This window comes from Marmota flaviventris, chromosome 13 (assembly GCF_047511675.1).
Source record: "Marmota flaviventris isolate mMarFla1 chromosome 13, mMarFla1.hap1, whole genome shotgun sequence".
NCBI classification, from domain to species: Eukaryota; Metazoa; Chordata; class Mammalia; order Rodentia; family Sciuridae; genus Marmota; species Marmota flaviventris.
The window spans coordinates 97398953-97423320 of NC_092510.1; the positions used below are offsets into that span (position 1 = coordinate 97398953).

The 24368-nt window shown below is 55.0% G+C and overlaps 2 protein-coding genes across 5 annotated transcripts in view; one reads left to right on the forward strand and one right to left on the reverse strand.

Annotated features, from left to right (window-relative positions):
• The window catches only part of Slc25a25 (solute carrier family 25 member 25), a 35531-nt gene extending 33114 nt beyond the window's left edge, over positions 1 to 2417 (forward strand). For all 3 annotated transcript variants that reach the window (XM_027943761.2, XM_027943764.2, XM_071600997.1), the window contains 2 exons: positions 257 to 407; positions 495 to 2417. In XM_027943761.2, coding sequence (XP_027799562.1) covers positions 257 to 407; positions 495 to 679 — 336 coding nt within the window. In that variant the 3' untranslated portion in view covers positions 680 to 2417. The remainder of the gene's footprint in view (positions 1 to 256; positions 408 to 494) is intronic.
• A 7099-nt stretch (positions 2418 to 9516) lies between these two features.
• Positions 9517 to 14113, reverse strand: Ptges2 (prostaglandin E synthase 2). 2 transcript variants are annotated; one of them, XM_071600998.1, is made up of 7 exons: positions 13785 to 14113; positions 12679 to 12876; positions 12292 to 12350; positions 11885 to 12034; positions 11510 to 11710; positions 10944 to 11061; positions 9517 to 10145 (listed from the first exon to the last, which is right to left on the reverse strand). In XM_071600998.1, exons 1-7 carry the CDS (start codon positions 14073 to 14075, stop codon positions 10017 to 10019), a joined length of 1146 nt encoding a protein of 381 aa, XP_071457099.1. In that variant the 5' UTR covers positions 14076 to 14113; the 3' UTR covers positions 9517 to 10016. The 2 variants fall into 2 exon arrangements, with proteins under 2 accessions (XP_071457099.1, XP_071457100.1); XM_071600999.1 differs by having other exon boundaries at positions 10055 to 10145; positions 10944 to 11125; positions 13785 to 14090.
• Positions 14114 to 24368: the final 10255 nt, after the last annotated feature.

Here is a 24368-nt window from a genome sequence, read left to right on the forward strand (position 1 = left end):
CTCAGCGGCTCACAGGCTGAGGACACTGCAGCGGGGGCTGTGTGGGGAAGGGTCTCCCTCTGCCTCATCCCTGCTTTGTCCCAGCCAGAATCCATAGTGAAAGAAGGGTCAGGCTGGCCAGGAACTTGGCCAGGCCCAGGCCACACAGCCCTGTGGATCCTGCGTGATAGGAATATCTCGGTGTGGGTCCAGTGACTGCCCCACAGTTGACTCCATGCCAGCTGTCTCCAGGCTTAACCCGTTCCTCCCTCCACAGACGCTCAAGAACGCCTGGCTGCAGCGCTACGCGGTGAACAGCGCAGACCCTGGCGTGTTCGTGCTCCTGGCCTGCGGCACCATATCCAGCACCTGTGGCCAGCTGGCCAGCTACCCACTGGCCCTGGTCAGGACTCGGATGCAGGCACAAGGTAAGCCCAGTCCCAGACCAGTCCCTGTCTCCCAGGCAGGTTGGGAGGGCCAACAGAAGACAGCTGACTGTTGGCCTCTCTCTGCAGCCTCCATCGAGGGCGCTCCCGAGGTGACCATGAGCAGCCTTTTCAGACAGATCCTGAGGACCGAAGGGGCCTTTGGGCTGTATCGGGGACTAGCCCCCAACTTCATGAAGGTGATTCCAGCCGTGAGCATCAGCTACGTGGTGTACGAGAACCTTAAGATCACTCTGGGTGTGCAGTCACGGTGACCGAGGGCAGGTGGACTTGCTGACCCTGGCTGCAGCCAGGGTGTCCAGCCATCTCATTCTGTGAATGTGCCAACAACACTAAGCTGACTTAAGCCAAGCTGTGAAACCTGGCAGTGCGCAGGGAGGGGCGGGGAGACTGGCAGGCCTCGGCTTGTCCTGCTGACCTGCAGACCCTCGTGACCGTACCAGGGAGGGTCCCTGGGTTTCCTCAGGGTCCAGGGGTCAGCAGGACCCGGGCCCATGCGCCTAGGCACAGGACGTTTCCTGCAGCGCCTGCCACATAGCGAGCTTGGGGATAGCTTTGCTCTTCCATCTCGTCCCCACAGCCCGGCCCTGCCGCTGGCCCACTGAGTGTTCCTGTGCCTGTTTTGCGTCCCTCCCCCTGATTCGCTGTGGTAGGAGTAGGGCCACCAGCCCACTCCCAGCCATGAGAGGTGACTGCCTGCCTCTCAGACCCACCTCCGACCTGCTGTGTCAGCACAGGGCGTGGCCCGGGAAGATGGGGGGTCCCGCTTGGGTTTCTGAGCTCTCACAGAGAGCGCCTGGGCGCACGCGCTGCCTGGTCTGCAGCGTGACTGGGGAGCTCGTGCTGGACCTGCAGTCCCCTGGCTTCGGTGCCTTGGTCTTGTGCTCTGAGCTGGCCCAGACTGTCAGGACTGGCACCAAAACCGAACTCCTCGTCCCCACTCTGTGGCATAAGGGCAGTGCCCGGTCATGTTTTATTGCCAAGAGCAGAGTTTCTGCCCCGTATCTGCCCTGCTGAGGGATGGGCGGAAGGCCCTGGTCCTGTGCTGCTGGGGAGGGTCTTGGAGAGGCAGCTTGGGCAGTGCCCTGTTCCTTGCTCCCCAAGGAAGATGGGGAGTGGGTGGCTGGACTGCACGAGGTCTGCTGACCCCCCAGGGATTCGTGTCCATCCCAGCGGGGGTGAGGTGGGACCAGCTCACATTCCACTGATGCGACACAGCACACTGCTTGGAGCCTATTTATTTTGTATTTATTTGAACAGAGTTATGTCCTATTTTTATAGATTTGTTTAATTAATAGCTCATCATTTTCAAGTTCATTTTTTATTCATATTTATGTTCCTGGTTGATTGTACCTTTCCATCTCCACCTGGTGGGGGTGGGGGAGAAGAGGGAAGGGCCTCGGGAGTGACCCTTCCTGGGCCCACACCAGCGTCCTGTCTGGTTTGTCCAAAGAAGTTCCTCTCAGGACTGGAGACAGGAAGACGAGGGGAGAAGCCCCGACTATGGAGAATGCATCCCTTAGCGCGTCGGCAGCTTGTCCCCAGGAGGCCTGAGACCTGGAGGGGGAGGGGCAGGTGAAAAATCCCGGCCATGGGTGGGTGACAGTCCCAATCTTGCCTGGACAGGGAGGAGTTCTTTATTTCATCCTTTTTGAATGACAGGGTAGTGAGATGCCGCTCATCTTGAGCTTGTGACAAGGGGGTAGGGCTGGAGGACAGGGTGGCCGTTTCCCCACCCCAGCCCGGAAGTGGGACCCTCCCTCGAAGCCCACAGCTGCCCTTGCTTGGTAATGCTGGTCAGCTGGCCACTTGACATTTGCACCTCCATTCCCCAGAATGGCCTGATGAGGACAATTTAAATAGGATGCAAAGATCAATGCAAAAATTGTCATATATAAATATATAGTTATAACTGGAATTTGTCAAAAAGCAGATTAAAGAATTGGAAGTTGTCATTCAAACAGCCTTCTAATAAAGTTGTTTCAAAGCTGCTGACGGAGCCAGGGTTTTCTTGACTTCCTTGCCTCCCTCAACCTTTCATGCTGATCCAAGCCAGTGACCCTCTGAGAACTCGAGTCTGGTTCATGTCACTACAGGGAGGGTCACATGTTAGAAACTGAATCCTTTCATTTCCCACCCAGGGCCTGGGTTGCTTCCCGTCTTGGCTTCGTGGAAACACTCCCTTTTAATGTGGTTTTTGATCTGGGGTGTTTTGAGGAGGCACCAGTGCTCGGTTACCTCTTCTGGGGCTCTTTCCTCAGTGCTCTCCTGCTTAGCCATCTCGGACAGTGTCACTCCCTCCTGCTTGGAGTGCCATCTACGCGTGGCCTCCAGACACCACCAGCCTCCCTGGTGGCTTGGCCAGCTTTCAGCTGCTGGAGGGCCTGGAGGGCCGAGCAGTCTCAGGCCTCTCCTTACCCATCTGGTCGCTGTCACTCATCTTGCTGGAGATGACTTTCAGTAGCTGTGCTCAGGTGATCCCCGTTTTATACATGAGCCAGCTCCAGGTTCACCCATCCAGCTATGAACTCAGCCTCAGCTGACGGTCATCTCGAGCGTCTCGTGTCCAGGGCAGGCTCCTTCCCAGCTCTTCTTCTTCCAAACCTGCCTGTCTTCATCTCAGCAAGCACACTCCCTTCCTCCAGTGACTTCAGTCCCATCAATCAGCAAATCCTGTCAGTGATACCTTCAAGTATATCTGGAGTCTGACCTCACAGTGTCCACCACTGCTTGTGGTCAGAGGCAATGTCATTTCTTACCTGGGCCATTGCCAAAGTTCCTAAACTTGTCTCCCAGGCTTCCCTCCACTCTCCAATCCAAGCTGCACTGGAGGGACCCTTGTACAACCTAGTCCTGGTTCATGTCACTCAACCCTCCATGAGGAGACAAGCCACCAGCTGGGAGAGACCCTGCAGTTTCTCATCCAACTGAGCATCTGTAACTCGGACTGGAAAATATGGCCCAGATAAAAATGGGCACTTCACAAAGGAAGGTGACTGGCCAAAGAGCCAGGAAGGGACTTAGTGCCATTCGTTGTCAGCAAATCCCAGGAGGAAGCCCTCCATGCAGGTAGAATAACTAGTTAGTCCGAAGCACCCAAGTTGATGGAGAATCTGCAGCAACTAGAGCCTCCACTGATGGCAAGGTCAAGTGTGAAGCGTTTTAGGGAACTTCGTTTCCAGTAAAGTCAAACATTTTTCTTGTGACCCAGCTTTCCCCTAAGTAGTACCCTCTTTTCCCCAAAACCCTGTGTCTGGCTGACAGCAGGTTCATTCATAGCAACCAGAAACTGGGAGCTGCAAACGCCCTGCAGCAGACCTCTGTCTGCGTCCATTGAGGGACGCCACTGGGCAGTACATGGGAATGAATTGCAGAAACTACAGGCGACAACAGGATGAACCTTACAGCACCGAGAATCCAGACCCCCGAGCAAGAGTGCTAGGCCTTGAGCGCCCCTGGGTCGTCTCCAGGGTGGTGGCTGCCTTGGAGGGAGAGGTCGTGGCGTGGGGGAGAAGTGTCTCCCTTCTCACCTGTATATAAAAGTACCCTTTGTGGCTTCCAGGGTCTCTGGCATCTGCCCGCCCCAACCAGAGGTGGGCTTACCTGCACAGAGGCGGCCTGGGCGGTCCCCAAGGCCCTGGTGTGCTGGGAAAATGGCCTTTCTCAAATCAGCGTTCACTTTCTTTCTGCAAAACTGGGGTTGAACCCGAGCCTCGCGTGTGCTCGGGGTGCTCTGTCACTGACTCCATCTGGCCCTTTTTATTTTATTTGGTGACAGTCTGAGTTACTGAGGCTGGCCTTACACAAGGACTCCAAAGTGCTTCAAGTTTCAGGCCCCTCAAAACCTCTCTTGGGCTACTCAGAAATGTGCTTGTCTTCAGCAGGTGGCGCACACGAGGCTCCGTGAGGTGTTCATTAAGTGACTGTCCACGGCGTTCTGATGGCCCTGGACATCAGAGGCCAGGCAGGACTGCTAGGGGAGGGGACCCACAGCTCAGGGACTGGCTCTGGGCATGGATGAATAGTGTCCCCCGAAAATTTGTGTCTCCCCCAGAACCTCAGAAGATAGCCTTACTTGGAAACAGGATCACTGCAGATACAGTCAGTTTAGGGTGAGTTCATTCTGGATTAGGAGGGCCCCTAAATCCAATGATCAGTGGCCTTCAAGAAGAGGGAATGTAGGACACAGACCCATGGAGGAGAGACTGGCCTGGGAGGCTGGAGGGGTGTGTCCATGAGCCAAGGACACCAGGGCATGGCTGCAGCGGCCAACATTGGCTTCCTGTGCCTGATACCAAGGTGATAGGCCTTGGTCATACCCCAGCTCTCGGGTCTTGGCAAACTCCTGTCCAGCCTCCCACCTGCCCTGCCCCCACTCATCCATCCTCAACCTCCTGTACTAGAGGCCAGGGCTCCTCAGCACTGAGGCCAACTCTGGGGACACTACGAGGTGGTTGATGCTTGTAGCCTGCTCAGGCCAGCCTCCCTGCAGCAAGCTCCTCGGTCCCTTTGTCCTGTCTGAGCTCCTGTCACCTCACAAGGCCTTCACACCCACCCTACCAGGATTTGGCTCTCCCGTCCCTTTCATCGCTTGGGCTCTTAGCTGCTCCCTCCTCCTGGGCCGAGGGTCTCTGCGGGCCGCATTCTCTGCTGTTCTCAGTGCCCTGAGCCTCTAGGCTAGCTTTCCATGGTAAACCTCAGTTTGCTCATTAGCAAGATGGGCACAGAACCTTCCTTACAGCGCTGAGGGGGGAGGGCTGTCCAGCTTCATAGGAAGGATCAAAGTTAAGCTGAGCTTCAGACCAGCGTGTGGCCCCAGCCCTGCTCTCCAGGGAGGCTGGCTGCCGGCTGCCCACAATCCAGACCTCACTGGTCTGAGCGGGTGGGAATGTAGGGGAAGGGTGGGAAGAGGAGGAGCTGGGGTTGGGGCCCAGCTGCCCAGAGTGGACCTTGGCCCCTGCCCCCAAGCACCAACTAGCCCAGAGTGGCAGGTGCTGGTGGCTGGAGAGGTCACCCGGGCTAGGTGGGGGGCCACTGCAGGTAGAGCAGGAGTAAACTGAGCCAGAGACGACGGCCCCAGGTTAACCACCGCCTCCTGCTCTTGGCTTCTTGATATAGGCTGGCCAGGAGAGCAGAGGCCAAGGAGGGAGTGCTCTTGGTCATTTGCTATCATGCATCAGGCAGCCCTTGGCCCCGAGGGGCCATCATCTCTGAACAGCCAAGGGGGAGAGGAAGCTGGCTCAGCCTTAACCCTCATCCTCCAGGTGAGGACGGGCGCCAAGCCCGCTGGCCCATTCTCTTGACTCCACCTGGCTAAGAGCATTTGTGTTAGTGTCTCACGGTGGCAGCTGCTACAAACTCAGGGACAGGTGTAGTCTCTCACAGTTCTGGAAAAAGCCCAAGAAGTCACGTGAGTTTCACTGACTGAAATACAAGGGTCACAGGCTGGGTTTCTTCTGGAGGCTCTGGAGCTGGGCGTGGGGTCCAGTTCCCTGCCCCTTCCTGCTTCTGGAGGTTTCTGTGTTCCTTTTGACCCATTCCTGCCCCTCCAGCTGCTGTGCTACTGCCACCCCATCTCTCCTGCATCAAGTCACCCCACCCCCTCCCTTGTCTGGGGACACTTGTGATTATATTCAGGGCCCATCTGGATGATCTCCCCATCTCTGAAGGCATTTTAATCACATTACAAACCCCCTTCCCTGCAGAAAGTACGACACAGGGAGTAGGGAGTGATGTATTCGGGCCACACTGTCCCCCCTCACACACCTCACCGTCAGCATCCTTCCTGTTGGACTGGTTAAATGCAGTAAGAAATAGCTGCAAAACTACACTGCCATGTGCTGGGGATGTGGCTCAAGCAGTAGTGCGCTCGCCTGGCATGCGTGCGGCCCGGGTTCGATCCTCAGCACCACATACAAAGATGTTGTGTCCGCCGAAAACTAAAAAATAAATATTAAAAAAATCCTCTCTCTCTCTTAAAAAAAAACAAAAAAACTATACTGCCATTAGAATTGGTGGGGACAGCCACCTCCTGGAATATATTTGTAATCTAGAGACTTCAGCACAGGGCCAGGTGTGGTTCAGCGGGACAGCGCTGGCCCAGTGTGAGCGAGACCCTGGGTTCCATCCCCAGCACCAGGAAAAAAAAAGATCACAGAAACTGATGCCAGCAGATCTGGGTCCCCCTGCTGCCTCTGCCCCTTAATTAACTGTACCACACAAAGCAAATGACTTCATCCTCTGGTGCCTCAGTTTCCTTATACGTAAAATGGGCATATTAGATCCAATCTCAGGGATCTTTTAGGATTAAATGAAGTAACACCTGGAAAGCATTTGAAACAGTGGGTTGCCACAAAATAGGCCTCATTGACTGCTGCATGTATATACTTAATATACAGTAGGTGTGTGTTTGTGTGCAGGACATGTGAGCTACATAAAGAATAATCTAGCCGGCGTGGTGGTGCACACCTGTTAATCCCAGCGACTCGGAAGGCAGAGGCAGGAGGATCGAGAGTTCAAAGCCCGCCTCAGCAATTTAGTGAGGCACTAAGCAACTCACTGAGACCCTGTCTCTAATAAAATACAAAATAGGGCTGGGGATGTGGCTCAGTGGTCAAGTGCCCCTGAGTTCAATCCCCAGTACCCTGCCCCCACAAAAAAATTAATAATAATCCAGAAAATTGTATATCCCAAAATGTCAAAAGTGGCTAGGTGGACTGTGAATATTTTGCATCAACTTTTTATCAACCATTTCTATTTCTTTACAATAAACATTATTTGCATAATCAAATGAAAACAAGCAAACCAGAATTCTCATGGGCTTGCGTCCCCAGGGATTCCCTGGCTCCCAGGGAGAAGGGATCTTGTGTTCTCACTTCCTGCTGCTCTTGACCCGGAGCTCTGGAATCCAGCCAGAAATACAGTGGGAAATGTGTTCTTCTGAGGCAGAAGTGCACCCACCAGCTATTGAATGCCCTCATGTGTCATCTTCCAAACACCCCCCAGCCCTGACCTCACCAACACCAAGGAGGTTTACTCATGCATTTCACAGGAGGGAAGGGGCTTGTCCAAAGTCAGCCAGCAGTGGCAGGGTCCCAACTCAGGCCTATGCCACTAAAGGACATGTGCCAGGCGCAGTGATACCAGCGGCCTGGGAGGCTGAGGCAGGAGGATTTCGAGTTCAAAGCCAGCCTCAGCAATGGTGAAGTGCTAAGCAACTCAGACCCTGACTCCAAATAAAATACAAAATAGGGCTGGGGATGTGGCTCAGTGGTCAAGTGCCCCTGAGTTCAATCCCCAGTAGGCCCCCCAAAAGGACAAGAGACATGTGACCTGAGCATGTAAATTATGGAGTAAGAGTTCCTGACTTGAGGACTTTTATCTTGGAGATGTGTTTTTTTCCTACTTGCTCATCTTCAGAGCCTGGGCAAATAGAGTCCCTGACCAATGAAGGTTGCCCAGGGAGTGGACCCAGAATTGGCCACCAGGGGCAGCCCCGGTCCTGTTTCCTGCAGGTGCTGCAGACTCTAGCGCCCTCTGGTGGCCACAGGAAAAACTCCAAGAAAACTACCAAGCCGCATTTATAAAAGGTCCCCTCTGGTGTGTGAGGCAGGTGTTACTGCGGTAAGATGCTGGGCCCTGGTGGTGCCCTGTGGTGGCCGTGGGCTGACCAGCCATTCTCTAATGCAGTCACAGGGAACCAGGGATCGGATCTGACTAGCACAGTTGGAACACCACAGATGCCAGCACCTCCCCACCCAGAGCGGGGGTGGGGGGTGGTAGAAAAGCCCCCAGGAGCCACTGCCTCCCAGCATGGCCCCCCCAGCATGGCCCCCCACTAACCCAACTGGGCTGCTTTCCACGCAACGGGAAGATGAGAGAAAATGTGATTTCCAAGTCTTGGAGACGGACAGAGGCACTGTCTGGCAGCCAGGGCTTGGTGTGCACGAGAAGAGAAGTGAGAGCAGGGCGCACAGCAGGGACACTCCCGTGGCCACGGTGTCGTGGACACTAGGTGGACAGCTTATCACAGCAGGGCACACCAGACGCCCCCTTTGGGAGAGTTTGGGACTGACAGAGGCCAATCAGCCTCCTGGTGCCAGAGATGTACCAGGGGACAACCCTGGACAGGATCTGAAAGGGGCAGAAATAGCCTGTCTGAAGAGAAGGGAAGTGAGGGGTGGGGGACGATGGGGGGACGCAGAGGGAGGCGTAGCCAGGCCGGCCTGGCTCTGGGCTGGCGCCTCTCCCTCCTCCTGCAGCCTGCGGGCCTGGCACTCAATGCCCCAAGGGGGCAGGGGCAGGGGCGGGGCGAGTGGCCTGTGGTGTGTCCCAAAAGGGAGTACTGGGTGGCCCTGAAGGGCAAGAGAGTGACACGTGCTGACAAGAAGACCCAGGATGCCCGCAGCAGCCCGCCAGGGAAACAGGGCCAGGCTCCAGGGTGGCTCCCGCCTGGCCGAGCGCTCGGCACACCGCCACCTCCTGTGATTTCAGTGATTATGAGCAACATGCTATTTTTGTTCTAAAAATACTAATAAAGTAAAACCTTAAGACTTTGCCAAGAGGGTCTGGGGGCTGCCCAGTCCACCCTCATCAGAGGGCCCAGAGTTCAGCTCCCTGGCCGCCCTCTGGAGGCCCCCTCGGCAGGCCACGCCTCTCAATGGCACCTGGGGAGCAGGAACCCCACCGGGTGCTCTGCTCAGGGTGGGACCCTCCACAATCCCACCCTTGCTCTGGAAGACACTGGCTACAGACCCCACCCCAGCCTACAGCTGACGGCCAGAGGGGTCACCTCTAAAGTGCGCCTCTGAGGACCATGTTTGAACCACCGGGTCATCTGGACCTGAACCCTGCTCTGAGCTGGCCTCCTGCTGTGTGCCCCACTGATATCTTGTCAACTGAACACCCACAACTCTCTGGTGAGCAGGGCTACTGCACCCATTTCACAGATGAGGAACCGGAGGCTGGGGTCACTCCATGGCAGTGAGCCACCTGGCTCCCACCGACTGCAGACACTAGACCAACGGCAGTTACTGCTGTGGCTTGGCCCTGGCTCTGGCCACACGGACCTCAGGACACAACTACACAGGGGCGCAGCAAACTTTTTTTTTTTATTGCAAACGTGCCAACAGTCCCAGGTAGCACCTGGGAAAGGTGGAACCTGGGGCCTGGGGAGGGGACTCTTCTGGACTGGCCTACGCCTGCATCCACAGTGGGAGCCAGGCTGACCCCACCCTCAGGATGTGGCCCCAGGACAGCCACAAAGAAACTCACCAGAAGGCTGAGGGCAAGAGGCCCAGAATGGAGGACTGGCCCCGGGGCCTGGTGGGAGCAGGAGGGAGGAGGAGGGGTGGGCTCTCCACAGCCCGTGATCCTCGGGTGTCATGGGGAGATCCAGCCCGGGCCCTGCCCAGTACCCAGGCCCTGCCCAGTACCCAGGCCCTACGGGCATTCAGGAGTCCGAGGCTGGGGAGGCGGACACGGGTAGACACCCCCGCCACTCCCAGCACACACAGCTTCGCAGGGCCTGGCCAGGCCCCGGTTCCCAGCAGCTGGCCTCCTCTGCTGCTACCCTCCGCCAGGCGGGGCCACTCAGTGCACTGGGAGGGCCTCGGCAATGGCCTTCTCCACCCGCAGGTACCAGGGCTGGATGTGTGTGTGCCGCATCAGGTCATCAAAGGCCTCCAGACCCTCCATCACCCGCAGCACGCCGTACACTGCCTGGGGTGGGGACAACGGTCCTGAGGCCGGGCCAGATGGGCACAGCAGCCCCAGGGAGCACCCAAACCTGTCTGCTCCTCTGCCAGCTGTGTGCCCGGGGCCTGTCACATCCCCACTCAGACCTCGTGACCCACTGAAGGGTCAACTTTGCGCATAGGGCTTGAATGAGATGCACAGGATGGCTGTCGTCTACTCCTTCTAGGCAGGAGTCCGCCTCCAGTCTCCCTGGGGAAAATGTCCTCCCGGCTCTCAGGGCCTGAGATTTGGGGAGGAGATCCCAGGACTCCACTCTAAGGCCCAGGCCACTCTGGCTGTTGACCTGCTTTGCTCTTCCTTGTTTTGGTGGCTGGGCTCGACCCCAGGTCTTGCGTACCAGGCGCGGCTCCACCACAGGGCCAGCCCAGCCTTGCAGGACTGCTTCAGAGCTGCCACTGAAGCCAGGCAGTAAGACTTTGCCGGGTGGAAGCCTGGAGTCCCACCCAGACCTGCCCGAGGCTGACCAACCCCAGGGAAGGCAGGGTTGAGACGATGACGGGGACAGTCTCGGTCCTGATGCTGCCCTTGGGCCCCTGGATCCAGCCAGGCCTAAAACCCACCCCTCCCCCAGACTTGTCAGTTATGGGAACAGGACGGTTCTTTGTAGTCGGCTTTTCCCTTAGGCCACTCTGAGCTGGGTCTCTGCCCCTGAGCGGGGGCACGCAGCTGCCTCTGGGGTGGTCACAGCCATGGCCTGGGCTCTCCTTCCAGTCCCCCACCCCAAGGCCTCATCTGGGCACTGCCCGCCAGCACTACACCCACCAGGTCAGCGAGGTTGGGCGTCTGGCCCCCCATGAAGGGCCGGTCTCCGCCGACTGCTGCCACCCACTTGTCGGCCGCCTCGTAGAGGTCCTCCCGCACGTCGTCCCGGAGGTGGTGCCTGGCAGAAGCAGGGGGTCCCATCAGGAGGACGCTCCCTGGCCCAGGTGGAAACGGGGCCTCCTCTGGGGAGTGGGAAGGCTGGGTGAGCAGGGCGGCCCCCACATGACGGGAGGCACCTGCAGACATGTCCCAGATGGGGTAAGGGGCAGCGACTCACCCTGAGCACAGGAGCGGAGGAAGGCATGAGGCAGAGCCCTGGCTTCAGTCCCCAAGGGGCTCAAGCGTGCTGGACCCATCCTGCCTTGCCTCCAGTGGCCCCCGTCCTGCCTTGCCTCCTCTGGGCCTCCATCCCACCTTGCCTCCTCTGGGCTCCATCCTGCCTGGCCTCCTCTGGGCCTCTGTCCTGCCTGGCCTCCTCTGGGCCCCATCTCCCACCACCCTCCCCAGGGGTTAACGGGACCAGCACACAGAGGGTCATGCCTCGGGGCACATGCACACGCCATCACCTGCTCTTGAGGCGCTTGCTGATGAGGTACATGGCGGCTGCGCCCGCGTACTTGGCCATGGCACCCTCCAGGGCCCCGAACTTGCCCTCACGGACGATGTAGTCGAAGGAGGCCAGGGCCTCGGCAGGCGTGCGGTACACGTTGGGCGAGATGAGGTGCACCAGCCAGTCGTCCGCCCACTGCCGCCACTTCATCTCCTCCCTGCAGGCCCAGGAAGGACATCAGGGTGAGTGGACTTCCCAAGCCAGGGCCTGGAGTGTAGCAGCGGAAGGCTCCCCACAGCCTGCCCACACTCCCGGGGTGGTGGCCTCCCGCGCTCTCCCACACAGTCGGTGTGTCCTCACCACTACCCCAGGAGGCCCTGGTCCCACTCACGTCCTCGCCTCCTTGCCACCATACATGCGCTGGGCCTCCTTCTCGTCCAGCATGAGCCAGTACTTGTTGCAGAACTCGGTCACCTCCTTGCCCTGGTCATTCATAGACTTCATGGGTGGGTAATAGGTGATGACCTCTTCCAGGGGCTGCCTGTGAGAGAGAGCCACATTCTCACCAGCTCCTTCCTTCTCCTGTCCCCTGGCCAACCAACCCAGCCTCACCCAGCCCAGCTGGAGCCAGGACTGACCCATAAAGGCTCTTCACTCTCTTGAAGCAAAAAGGATTTGGGTTAGACACCAGGAGCACGTCCCTGACAGAGGTCTCAGGGGAGGACGACATTGGCCCATTCTGGAAATCTCAGCAGCAGCCCCACCCCCGCCTACCTGGGCTTCCCAGGGACTCCTTACCCAGACACCAAGTAGGTTTTGAGGGCACTGATAATGACAGAGGAATCGTTCAGTTGTTGCTGAAAGAGAAGAGGAGGTTTGGATCAAAGGTTCTGGCCGGCACCAGTAGGACCCACTGGCTCCTAAAAACACTGACACCAGAGCTGTGAGTGAACTGGTTGTGTGGGACCTGAACCCTGTTTATCCATCCTCAAGGACTGGTCCCCAAAACCAATGCCCCCTGAGCTTGGCCCTCCCTTCCCTCAGGCCCTCATTCTGCCTCAGGGCAACCAAGTGTGGCTAATGGTGGGGGCAGGAGCCAGGGACCCCTGTGTCTAGGCCCAGCCATGCACCACAGGGCCAGAGTCAACCCAAGACAGAGCAAGGTGGGGAGTCCCCGAGACTCACCAAGCTGTCTCCGTCCTGGGCCACCAAGATGGGCACCTTCCTGTATGAGGAGAATTTGATCTCAGTCCGGCGCACAGGGTTCACCTCCACCACCTCGTAAGGCAGGGCGTGGAAGTCCAGGAAGGCGCGGACTTTGCTGCAGAAGGGACATGTCTTGTACTGGTACAGGGTCAGCTGCAGGCGGCTGGACAAGGAGAGCTGAGGGGGAGCAGAGGAGGGGCTTCTGAGGCCTGGCACCCCTGCCCAGGCCCCACCTGGGCAGACACCTTTCCCAGGGAGTCTTTTGAGTTGACCCTGAGAATACGGGGAGAACAGGGTGGCAGGCAGGGAAGGGGCTGCCATGGCAGGTGGCCCAGGTGTAGGCCGCCAGCTGGCAGGCCTCAGGGCAGGGCCAGCACCTGTGGAAGATCTGCTTAGAAGAACCCTCCAGTGTCTCTGCCCAACACTGTGCAGACACTGATCGTCTCCCTCCAGTCCCAAAGGACGGTCCCAGGCTGTGCCTCTCTCCAGCGGCAGTGCACCAACCCCAGGGACCTCTGGGTGAGGGGACAGAGCTATTTGGTACCCAGGCCAGCACAACTCAGTTGGTCCATCTCAATTCTGCAAGGGGGAGGGCTGACCAGTGCAGTGCCGCCAGGACCACCTCCCTCAGGGTTGGGTTCACAGGGGAAACCGGACCGGACACAGGTGGGCAGGGTGCCAGGCCTAATCCACTCCCCACCCCACCCCGGTCAGGAAAGGGGCATCCGCATGAGGAGGGGGCTGTAGTGGTGCAGCCTACAAGCTCTCAAGGGTGGCTGAGTCACCACCCGGGTGGAGGGACACCTTCATTTCAGGGCCTGGAGTCAAAGGGTCACTAGTTCCATGAAAGTGCTGCTGCTTCAGACACAACGATTTCATGAGAAATACACACAGTTCTGGGTTAGTAAGCAGCAGTCGCGTCCCCATTTTACAGATGAGGAGGCTGCCGGTTGACACCAAGGGCCGAGTCGCTAGCCCAAGGTCACATGCAGGCGGAGGAGGCGACTCCCGACCCCACTGGTTCCCAGGAGTCTAGTTTCGTCGCTGATCCCAGAATCTCCATCCACAGCCCAGCCAGGCCTTACCTGGGCGGCTGAGCGCTCGGCGCGGAGGTCCTGGGCGCGCAGGTGCCACCGTGCGGTGTGGTACAGCCCCAGGGCGCCCCCCAGGGCTAGCGCCGCCGCCCCCAGTAGCCGCGGGCTCCCCTTTCGGGCGGCGGCGGCAGGGGTCCCCGGGCCACCCGCACCCCCCGCGAAGCCCGCCCGGCTCTGCGCGAGGAATGGTGGCCAGGGGCGGCCGCCCAGCCTCTCTGCCAACGCGCACCGACCGGGCCACAGCGCCCGAGCCGCCCCAGCCGCCCGCGCCGCCTGGGCCATGTTCGTTCCTCCGAGGCCGCGGGCGGGCGCGCGAAACCAAGACGCGCAGGCTCGGGCTCTCCTTAAAGGGCCGGGTTCAGGAAGCCCGGCGGGTTGCCTAGGTGACGCCTGGCTGGGACCGGCAGCCCTATTCGGATTAGCCGTGTGTGCCAACCAGAGCCGCAGAAGTACACCCGGGGGTGTCTGGAAGCGACTCAAGGCCTCTGGCTTCCGAGGGTGCGTCTGCAACAGGTGTCGGCGGTGATCGGCGCGTACCTGCGTGCCAGCCGCGGCTCGGCCACTCAGCGTGCTGCGTGGCTTCCGAGCGGTGCGACAGCCTGCGATACGTGGTTAATCTCTTCTGCAGTGTGCACCCATTCGAAAGAGATTGAATCCTGACGACGGTCAAGGAAAGGGCCCCGGCTGCAGTGAAGGCCGCGGTAGGGGCCCGACCCGAGGTGGCGGCGATTCGAGCTCTTTCTGACCTCCCGAGTACACCTCTGCGGTAACCCGAACCATAAACTTTTCCAACCCAAAGCGGGGCCTAGGAAACCACGTGTCTCAGGCAGCCCACGCGCAGCACCGGCTGGCCGACCCGGAGGCCTCCGGGCAAGATGGGGCAGAGCAGGGGTCTGGGTTGCCGCGCCTCTCCGCCGGGCTCGCTCACCCAGGTTGAGCGCCCGAGCCTAGGCTTCTCGGAGGGCAGCCCCGGGAAGGCCCCACCTGGCGGCCCGGAGGGGCGTGGCTAGCGGAGACGGGCGGAGATCCGGAGGGGCGGGGCGTGCTCGGGCTCCGCCCCGCTCCGTCTCCGCCTTCCACTCTCTCTGCCTAGGGTTCTGCCACTGCCTCTACCTTGGGACCTGAGGCCGCAATGTCGGGCCCCCATGGAGTCTGGGCATGCGGGTGGAGATGGGAGCCCAAGGCGAGGACAGTGGCTTAGGAGAAGCAGGTGACTCAGGGGCTGCTTTGCTTTCCCAGAAAGAATTGGAGCCAGGACAGGGACCTGGAAGAGCTCGAAGAATCCTCCCAGTACTCCCTTGGACACTGAGTTGTAAGCACCGTGTCCGAGGTGCTGGGCCAACTGGTCTCTGGGAACCGCAGCACTGGAGAATCGAGAGCACCTTTTACAAATGGGAAACAGGCAGATTCAGGGATATCGCCCATTTGAGATTTGTTCCAGAGACTTCCTTTAGCCCCTAGGGAGATCAAGACTTTGAGAGGGACCTAATGGAGCTTGCTGATCCGTGCCCCTAGCCACCTGGCTTTGTTGGTGTGACCTGTTTACAGCCTGTTGCAGCCACAGCACTGCTGGGGAGCAGGAGAACCATCAACCATCACCTCTCTTTGCCTTCTCCAACTTGAGTTTTCCCACTTGCAATGCAGGAATAATGAAAGATATCTCCTGCATTGAGATGTGTTCGAATTAAGTGGGGGAAAAATGAATGGGGAGAGGCTGGTGAGATTGATATGAGACTGATGCCTGAGACACCCCTATTTTTTGCCCACCCAGCAGCTGCTCCACCCTAGGATAGGATGCTTTATCCTTTACTAAATCTAGGAAGGAAACCCAATGCCCAGTTCGTCTGCCAAGGCAAATTTCTTTTCTCTTTGTCCTCTTGACCAAGACAGCTCTTGGCTTGCTGTACAGTGCTGGTTCTGCCTCACTGCCCTTGGTCCTTGTGGTGCGTCTCAATTCATTCCAGCACTGGGCCATCTGCTTAATGTCCCCGGGGCCTCAGGGCAGAGGAACAAGCTGTAGCTGAGCAGGATGAAGCCCTAGACTCAAGTCTGAGTGAATCTCGGGGCTAAATAAGGGAAAGGGGAGTTCAGTCTGGGCCTGAGGCCCCATCCCTAACTATCTCTCAGCCCCAGCCTGTCCCTGATTGCACCCAACCCAGTCCTCTACACCAGCCCTGCTCCTACCCCACCCTTTCTCTCTGCTCCTTCCCTGGCTTTTCTCCTCCTTGACTGTTTCCTGATCTGAGTCTCGCCCTCATCCTCCCCTGAAGGCCAGATGAAGGGGCAGAATGCTGTCTGACTATTGCTACGGATTGAATGTATGTGTCCCCCAAAATCTATAAGCAGGAACTTAATACCCAGTGTGACAGTGTTAAGAGGTGAGAATTTGAGGAGGTAATTAAACCACCTCTCATGAATGGAATTAGTACTCGTGAAGGGGCTCCAGGGAACTAGTCAGACCTTTTTTGCCTTCCACTCATTCCATTATGGCGAGGACACCTGCACAGTGCCAACCATGGGGAACTGGCCAGACACTGACCCTGCTGGTGTCTTGATCTTGGACTTTCCAGCTTCCAGAAGTGTGGGCAATAAATTTATATCATTTTTTTTAAAGAGAGAGGTGAGAGAGACAGAGAGAATTTTTAATATTTATTTTTTAGTTTTTGGCAGACACAACATCTTTGTTTGTATGTGGTGCTGAGGATCGAACCCGGGCCGCACGCATGCCAGGCGAGCGCGCTACCGCTTGAGCCACATCCCCAGCCCAAATTTATATCATTTTTAAATAACCCAGTCTGTGGCTTTTTTTTTTTTTTTTTGTATCAGGTATGAACCCAGAGGTACTTAACCACTGAGCCACAGCTCCAGCCCTTTTTCTATTTTATGTAGAGTCAAGGCTCACTTAGTTTCTTAGGGTCTCACTAAGTTGTTGAGGCTGGCTTTGAACTCACGATCCTCCTGCCTCAGCCTCCTGAGTTGCTGGGATTCCTGGTGTGCACCACCGCCCCTGGTGTGTGGAATTTTTGTTAATAGCAGCAGGAACAGACTAAGACAGGTGTGTTCTTCTCTGTTGCTGCAGGGATCCCTGAGAACAGGTAGCTAGGCCCACAGGTTCTTGCACACAGGAGACAGTGGAGCTTCTGTGTAGGCAGAACCCAGACCTTGCCAGCCCATGAGCCCCATTTTGGGCTGAACTTCTGTAACCACCTTCCTGGGTGGCCACCTTCCTGGGTGCCAGCAGTACAGACACAAGCCCCTCTGTATCTCTGTGACCCCACGGCTACTGGTTTTCCTTTAGCCTCTCTGGACATGCTTTCCAGTCACCTCTGTCCTCTCCTCTTCTGCAAGAAAATTGGGTTCTTCAGGGTTTAGTCCTAGCCCCTTGGAGGTCAGTGCACACATCCTTGGCCACACCTCTCTCCCCTGGTTTCTGTCATCATCTCTGTTCTGAAGGACCTAAGCTGTGTCCTCAGCTCCGCCTTATCCTAACTCCAGGCCTGCGTCTACAACTCCCTCTGGGATAGACTGGTTGTCCCCCAGGACCGCTCACTTCAGTGCTGCCACAACTACCAACCTGCCATCCTTCCCACCTGGCTCCTTTCGTGCCTTCTGTTCCTGCCATGGAGGCCAATGGGGACCCCAGGAGTCCTGCCAGCTCCTGCCCACTCCACGACTCCCCAGTGCTCACTCTGCCTTCTGCCCCTCCCCAACACTTCAGGGGGACTCTGAGTGTCCCACTGCCCTCATCTGACCCAGGACCTACAGAAGGGATGAGATGCACAAGAATCATGCCACGCACACCTGTAATCCCAGCAGCTAGGGAGGCTGAGGCAGGAGGATCGCAAGTTCAAAGCCAGCCTCAGCAACTGCAAGGTACTAAGTAACTCAGTGAGACCCTGTCACTAAATAAAACACAAAATAGGGCTGGGGAATGTGGCTCAGTGGTCGAGTCCCCCTGGGTTCAATCCCAGAAACCCTCCCCCCGCCAAAAAAAAAAAAGAATTATGCTGAGTGAAAGAGGCGGACAGTGAAGAGTCCTCACTGCAGACACCATCCGAACAGAGGATGTGAACTAGTCTGTGGCCAGAGTTGCCTGGGGTGGGAAAGTCATGGAGGAGAGCAGGAGGGGTGGATTATAAAAGGGGCAAGAGGAGATCCTTGGGAGATCTTTGTGAGGTGATGAAGATACTCACTGTTTCACTGTCTGGATTTGGTAGTAGTTTTGTGGCTTTTTTTTTTTTTTTTTTTTTTTTGGCCATACTGGGGGAGAACCCAGGACCTCTTGCCTGCTAGGCAAGTGCTTTGCTACTGAGTTAAAACCCCATCATTGTGGCATTTATTTATATCTAATCTTCCCAAATTGCTCAAAAACTACACTTAAAGGGTATACCAAAAGGACTCAGGAGCTCCCAATGGCCAAAGTTGGGACAATTTGAGCAACAAAATAAATAGAAAATACAAAGTAGAAATGAGGTTGTACTGGATTATAATCCATAGAATAAATAAACATCCATGCATGTGGTCGCCACCCATGAAGCTACTTGAATAGTCTTTTACTCTGTGCCGAGCTACGGGGGACTTAGGTCTCCCCTTGGGAACAATCCTGGCATTCCCGAGGGTAGACTGCCCGAGGCGTGATGTCTCTATCTATCACACAGCTCTCCTAGCTCTGGAATTGGGCGTAACCCTCTGGGTTTGGACAGCCCAGATCCTGCCTTATTGGTGAAGAACACTCTGAAGAACACCTTTGAAACTCCCTTGTGTAAATAAACCGACTTGGTCTCTCTCTCTCTCTTTCCAGTGTGGAAGCTGGACCCCTAAGGGTGGTAGAGCCGGTGGCCCTCGCTGTTCAAAGGTACTTTCTGTGTAGTGTGGATTTCCGCCACCTTCCTTTCTTAGCTTTATTTCACAGCCAGTTCACTCCATGCAGAGGAACTCTGACCCTACCGCCTGCGTGGGATGTGGGCAGGACATGAGTTAATATTGATATAAATAAATGATTGAGGGCTGGGAATATAGCTCAGTTGGTAGAGTGCTTGCCTTGCATGCATAAGGCCCAGAGTTCAATCCCCAGCACTACAATAAATAAATAAATACATAAATAAATAAACGATCGAGTCGGGCACAGTGGTACGTACGTGTCTGTCCAGGTACTCAGGAGGCTGAGCCAGGAGGATCACAAGTTTGAGGCCAGCCTTGGCACCTTAGTGAAGCTGTCTCAAACTAGAAGGCCAGTGGTATAGAGCACCCCTAGGTCCAATCCCTGATATGGGAAATATATAAGGGAGGAGAGACAAATCTCACCTGCAGAAGAATTCCAAATAATTTATGTAATACTGTGCCCCTGAGGTGGTGGAGCAAAACCCCCCACACCCCACACTTTAGCTGTGGGCTGTGTTCCTTCTGAAGAGCATAGTATAGGAAGGGGAAAAAAAAATAACTTCCCAGTAGAGAAACCTGGCAAAAACCTTGACCTTGACCAATTCAACATTAACCATGAGGTCACCTTATTGGTACTACCCTTGATACCATATGATGCAAAAATGGCTTTTTGTTTTTCTGACCTTCCTCCCTAAAGCCTCTAACCCCAGTCTAATTGTGAGAACAAACACTCCACCACCAAGACAGATCTCACATTGTCAAGATCAAAACCCAGAAAGTCTGAGGAGCCTCATAGCCCAGAACCCTGAAGAGACAGAGTACTGCTGCGGTTTATGTCCCTCGGATGCTCATGAGCTGAAGTCAAATCCCCATCCTGAGATGGCAGAAGGTGGAAACTTAATCTGACTATGATATTTAGAGGGGCCTTGGGCGGTGATTAGGATTTGAGGTCATCAGGGTGGCTGTCCTAATTGAATCCAGGTGGCTGCCAGCGGCCATCTGCGAGCTGTGCATGAGCTAAAGCCATGTGGACCATTAGGCAGGAAAGCCTGCTGCCGCGACCCTGTTGGTTTGAGAACGCCTGGTTCACGCGGCGGCCCACCCAGCCCCACAAGTTCAGCACAGCACCAGAGATGGGTGACCCCGCTGCCAATCCACCTGTTTGCTGCAAGACCCTTGCTGCACTCAGGAGCAAGCGCAAACCAAGACTCTTCCCGCTGAAGCCTTCTCCCTGCCTTTGATGGACTCTCCTTCAATAAAGAATCAGGCCGTCTTCAGCTGTTCAGTTCCAGCTCCCGTCGGGACTGGAAGACCCATCAGGTGCTCCCCTTTTCCTATCTAATTTCTGACTCTGTCTTTATTTCTGATTATTTCAGACTTTTTATTTCCCAGGCAGCTCACACCTCCTGAGCAGGAACCTACCCTGACGGTGCTGGCCACCCCAATAGTGGTTTTATTTTTTATTTTATTTTATTTTTTGTTGCTGGGGATCGAACCCAGGGCCTTGTGCATGCAAGGCAAGCCGATAGTGCTCCCTGTTTCTTGCCATGTGACACACTATTTTGGGATTCTACCAGCAGGAAGGCCACCACCAAATGTGACCCCTCAACCTTGTTCCTTCAGAACCATGAGCCAACATAAACTTGTTTTCTTTATAAAGTAACCTCCCTCTGGTATTTAATTGTAGTAATGTAGTGGCACCCTCTTTCTCCAAAGGAAAATTTTAACTGGGCCTCTCCAGAAATCTTCACCATGGCTGATTTTAGGACTGTCAGCAAGAGAGTCTCTGCAAAGAGTTCAATGTAGATAAACTTCCTGTTTTCGTGTTGCCCTGTTTTACTTGGCCACTGGCCAGGAAGACACCAGAACTCCAGGTGCTGGACACCCTCTTACTAGTTTTTCACAGTGCAGTAGTTTGTAGAAATGTGTAAACAAGGCCTCTGGCCTTGAGCTGGGCTTCACAGAGATGTCTACATTTTTAAGGTAAGTTATGGGCTGGGGATGTGGCTCAAGCGGTAGCGCGCTCACCTGGCATGCGTGCGGCCCAGGTTCGATCCTCAGCACCACCTGCAAACAAAGATGTTGTGTCCGCCAATAACTAAAAAATAAATGTTGAAACTCTCTCTCTCTCTCTCTAAAAAAAAATTAAATAAATAAAGGTGTTGTGTCCACCCAAAACTAAAAAATAAATATTAAAAGAAAAGATAAGTTACAGTTGGGCTCCATGGTAACAGATGGCAGGGGGAGGAAAGAAAGGGGAGAAGAAGCTCCTCCCTTCTCAGGTGTTGTCCTTGTTGCCCAAAACAGTGAAAGAAAAAGCTGCTTAAAATAATGTGAACTTCTGCAGACTGTGAACTTCTGAGCCTCTCCCCTTATATGCTGGGTATAAAACTCTGCAACTCCCTGAACTCGCGGTTCAGGGGATTGATGGATTACAGCAAAAGCTGTGCCCTCTGAACCTGGCTGCAGCCAAATAAAATAGTTTCTTGCTATCTTCAGTGTCTTGCCTTGTTTGTCCCTACAACAGTAAAACAATTAGCCTAATACAATGACTAAATCTAATATAGTATACTTGATGGGATCTTGGAACAGAAAAAGGGCATTATGTAAAAACTAGAAAACCAGTGACTTGGGAGGCTGAGGCAGGAGGATCACATTTTTGAGGCCAGCTTGGGTCCTTAGAGAGACTCTGTCTCAAAATAAAGTGTAAAGGACTCAGGATATGGTTCAGTGGTAGAGCGCTTGGTTAGCATACAGGAGGCCCTGGGTTAGATCCCTAGCACAGTCCCCCACAAGAAAATTATGCTTTCTGAAAATTCAGATGCACTGCCTATGTAAAATAAACATATCATTTCAAATATTCAACATAAAAATAATGTAGAATATCTTAATAATGTTATATTGATTAGACAGAAAATGAGACTTTTTAAAATGTTTATTTTACTAAAATGAATTTATTGTTCATTTTTGGTGCTGGGATAGAACTCAGGGTCTTGTACATGCTAAGCCCATGCTCCTCCACTCAGCTGCACCCCTGCCCTTTTCTAAATTCATACTGGGACCTTTTGCCCATATTCAGTCATTCACTTTTTTTTTTTTTTGGTTCTAGGGATTGAACCCACGGGCATTTTACCACGGACCCACGGACCCAGACCTTTTTTATACTTTATTTAGAGACACCTAAGTAGTAGAGGCTGGCTTTGAACTTGGGATCCTCCTGCCTCAGCCTCTAAATCGCTGGGATTATAGGCTGGGCCACAGCCTTTCTTATTCTAAACACGCATTGAAGTCTACAAAGGTCCCTGTGGACTGTGAGCCCAGCAGGGTGTGGAGGTCTGTTTTTGGCTGGGTCGGGTTGTCTGAGGTTGCCTGGGAGGGAGGCCCCTTCAAGGTGCAGACTGCTGTTCAGGCCACAGGAAGGTGGGCTGCGCCCCCTGCCCTGAGCAGCGCCCCACCCCACCACCCCCGGGCAGTTGCTTCCTCCCACCTTTAGCCCTTCTCTTGCCTTTGGTCTTCTCCTGGCAATAGTCTGACCCCCGCCACAGCTCCAAGGGAGCCCCTCTCCAGGGGATCTTTAAAATGGCTCTGGCTGGACAGAAGTTTGGGGAGCAGCTGTGGTCAGGACAGGAAGGACCCCCCAAAGCCCTGGAATAACAGGCAAGACCCGCTCAAGTGGAGGCAGCATGCTGTGTGTGGAGTGGGACTTGGGGTGCATTCTGGAGCTCGTGCAGCCTCTGAACTGCACAGGAAGGGGGCTGAGGGGAGCAGGAAGAGGAGGAGGCAGCGGCGGGAGGAGGGGATGCCCACCTCCAGCACCTCCTGGGCACCAGGAGCGCACACTGACCCTGAAGCTCCTCTGCCAAGGGAGGGGCTCTCTGAGCAGCCGGGGCAGCGCCCCACAAGGCCACGCCACCTCCTTCCCCTGTGAGATGAACCTGAGAGCTTCCACCACAGGCCTAGGAGGGTGTGGTCCAGGCCAGGGGGGCCTGGAGTGTGGGGGAAAGAGGTCAGTGTGGGTCAAGGGCACTATGGCAGCTGAATACCACTGCCAACACCCACACAAGATCTCCATGTCTTAACTCCTGCAAACTGCAATTTAAAAAAATATATTTTCAAACTTTTTGTGGTGCTGGGGATGGAACCCAGGGCCTCATCCTTACTTCTGGAACCTGTATTTGTGACTATTTGCAGGGGGGTGGGGGGTGGGGAATGTCTTTACAGATGTAATTAAGAACCTTCTTTATTATTATTTCTTAAATTCCAAAATGGTTAATATCTTTTTTAAAAAATATATTTATTTTTTAGTTGTAGATGGACACGATACATTTTTTTTTTTTTTTAATGTGGTGCTGAGGATCGAACCCAGGGCCTCGCATGTGCTAGGCAAGTGCTATACTACTGAGCCACAACCCCAGCCCAAAATGGTTAATATCTTAATGCCTGATGTTTTTAAGGTGAATAAGTTGAATATGTGCATTATTCTCTTCAAAAGTTATCAAAACAAGCTATTGTGTTCTCTCTGTCCAGAAACGTTCCATTCCTAAAGAATGACAGCGTCCTCATTCCTGGTCCATAGAGCCACGTGGAGTGTCTTCTGTACAGTGATTCTCACGCTCACTGACGTTTCAATGCTAGAAGACAGTGTCCTACACTACCATGGGCCTGGCCCCTTTCTCCCTTCTCTCTTATCTTTCCTTCCTTCTTTCCCTCTTATCTTTCTGCCTTTTAAATAAGTTAAGGATTTGAGATCCAGATTATCCTGGATTATCCAGCTGGACCCTAAATGTCCTCTCAAGTGTCCTTCCTGAGACAGGCAGAGAGAGATGAGACCCAGAGGAGTCGCCCTGTGAAGCGGGAGCAGAGATTGGGGGAGTGGGCACAAGGCCAGAGGCTGGAGGAGGCTGGCACAACCCATGGGGCCTCCGGGAAGCCAGAGCCAGGCTCTGCCAACACCTTGATTCCAACTCAGTGATCTGATTTCCGACTGCTCGCCTTTGGAATGTGTGGTTTCAAGCCAACAAGTGTGGGCTTTGCTTTGTTTGCAGTGCTTGGGATTGAACGCAGGGCCTGACACGTGTTAGGCAAGCACTCCACCACTGAGCCACATACCCAGCCCTTTTTAAAATTTTTTTTTTCCTTTTTTTAAATTTTGAGACAGGGTCTCATGAAGTTGCCAGGCTGGCCTTGAACTTGCCATCCTCCTGCCTCAGCCTCCCAAGTAGCCAGGATTATAGCTACTCAGACATGTACCACCGGACCCAGCTGAGTGTGTGGTTCTAAGCCAACAAGTATGTGGAAATATGTTGTAGTAATTTGATAATTTGGGAAACTCTCGGCCTATCCAGATTGCAGAAGATGGTGACATTAGGAAATTCACAGTTAGGAAAGAATGTTCTTGAGGGAAAGCCAAAGTCAGGGGACCTATGGAGGTGCGGAAGAGGTGGGCCGAGACAGGGGCTGCAGGAAGCGGGCGAAGTTGCCTGAATCTAGAAAACTCAGCATCATGGGAGGAGGTGTCGTGGAACAGGTGACCCAGCAGGGTCAGGAGGAGGTGGCTCAGGACAGGAGGGAGACCCAGGGATGTAAATAGAAACCAGGGAGCCACAAGCCTCTCCAGTCCTGGCAGAGCCACACTGAGCTCCTCGGGAGAGGCACTTGGGGCTGCAGTGACCCTGGGGGAGGCCAGTACCCAAC

Bases quoted from the DNA above. Each gene is read 5' to 3' on its own strand.
- Ptges2 (XM_071600998.1), bottom strand. From the start codon at position 14,075: ATGGCCCAGGCGGCGCGGGCGGCTGGGGCGGCTCGGGCGCTGTGGCCC. The intron at 12,351-12,678 runs GTGAGTCTCGGG...CTTCTCTTTCAG, and splicing joins CCCAGGACGGAGACAGCTTG to CAACAACTGAACGATTCCTC. The intron at 11,062-11,509 runs GTGATGGCGTGT...TGCTTCTGCCAG, and splicing joins AGCAAGCGCCTCAAGAGCAG to GCACCACCTCCGGGACGACG.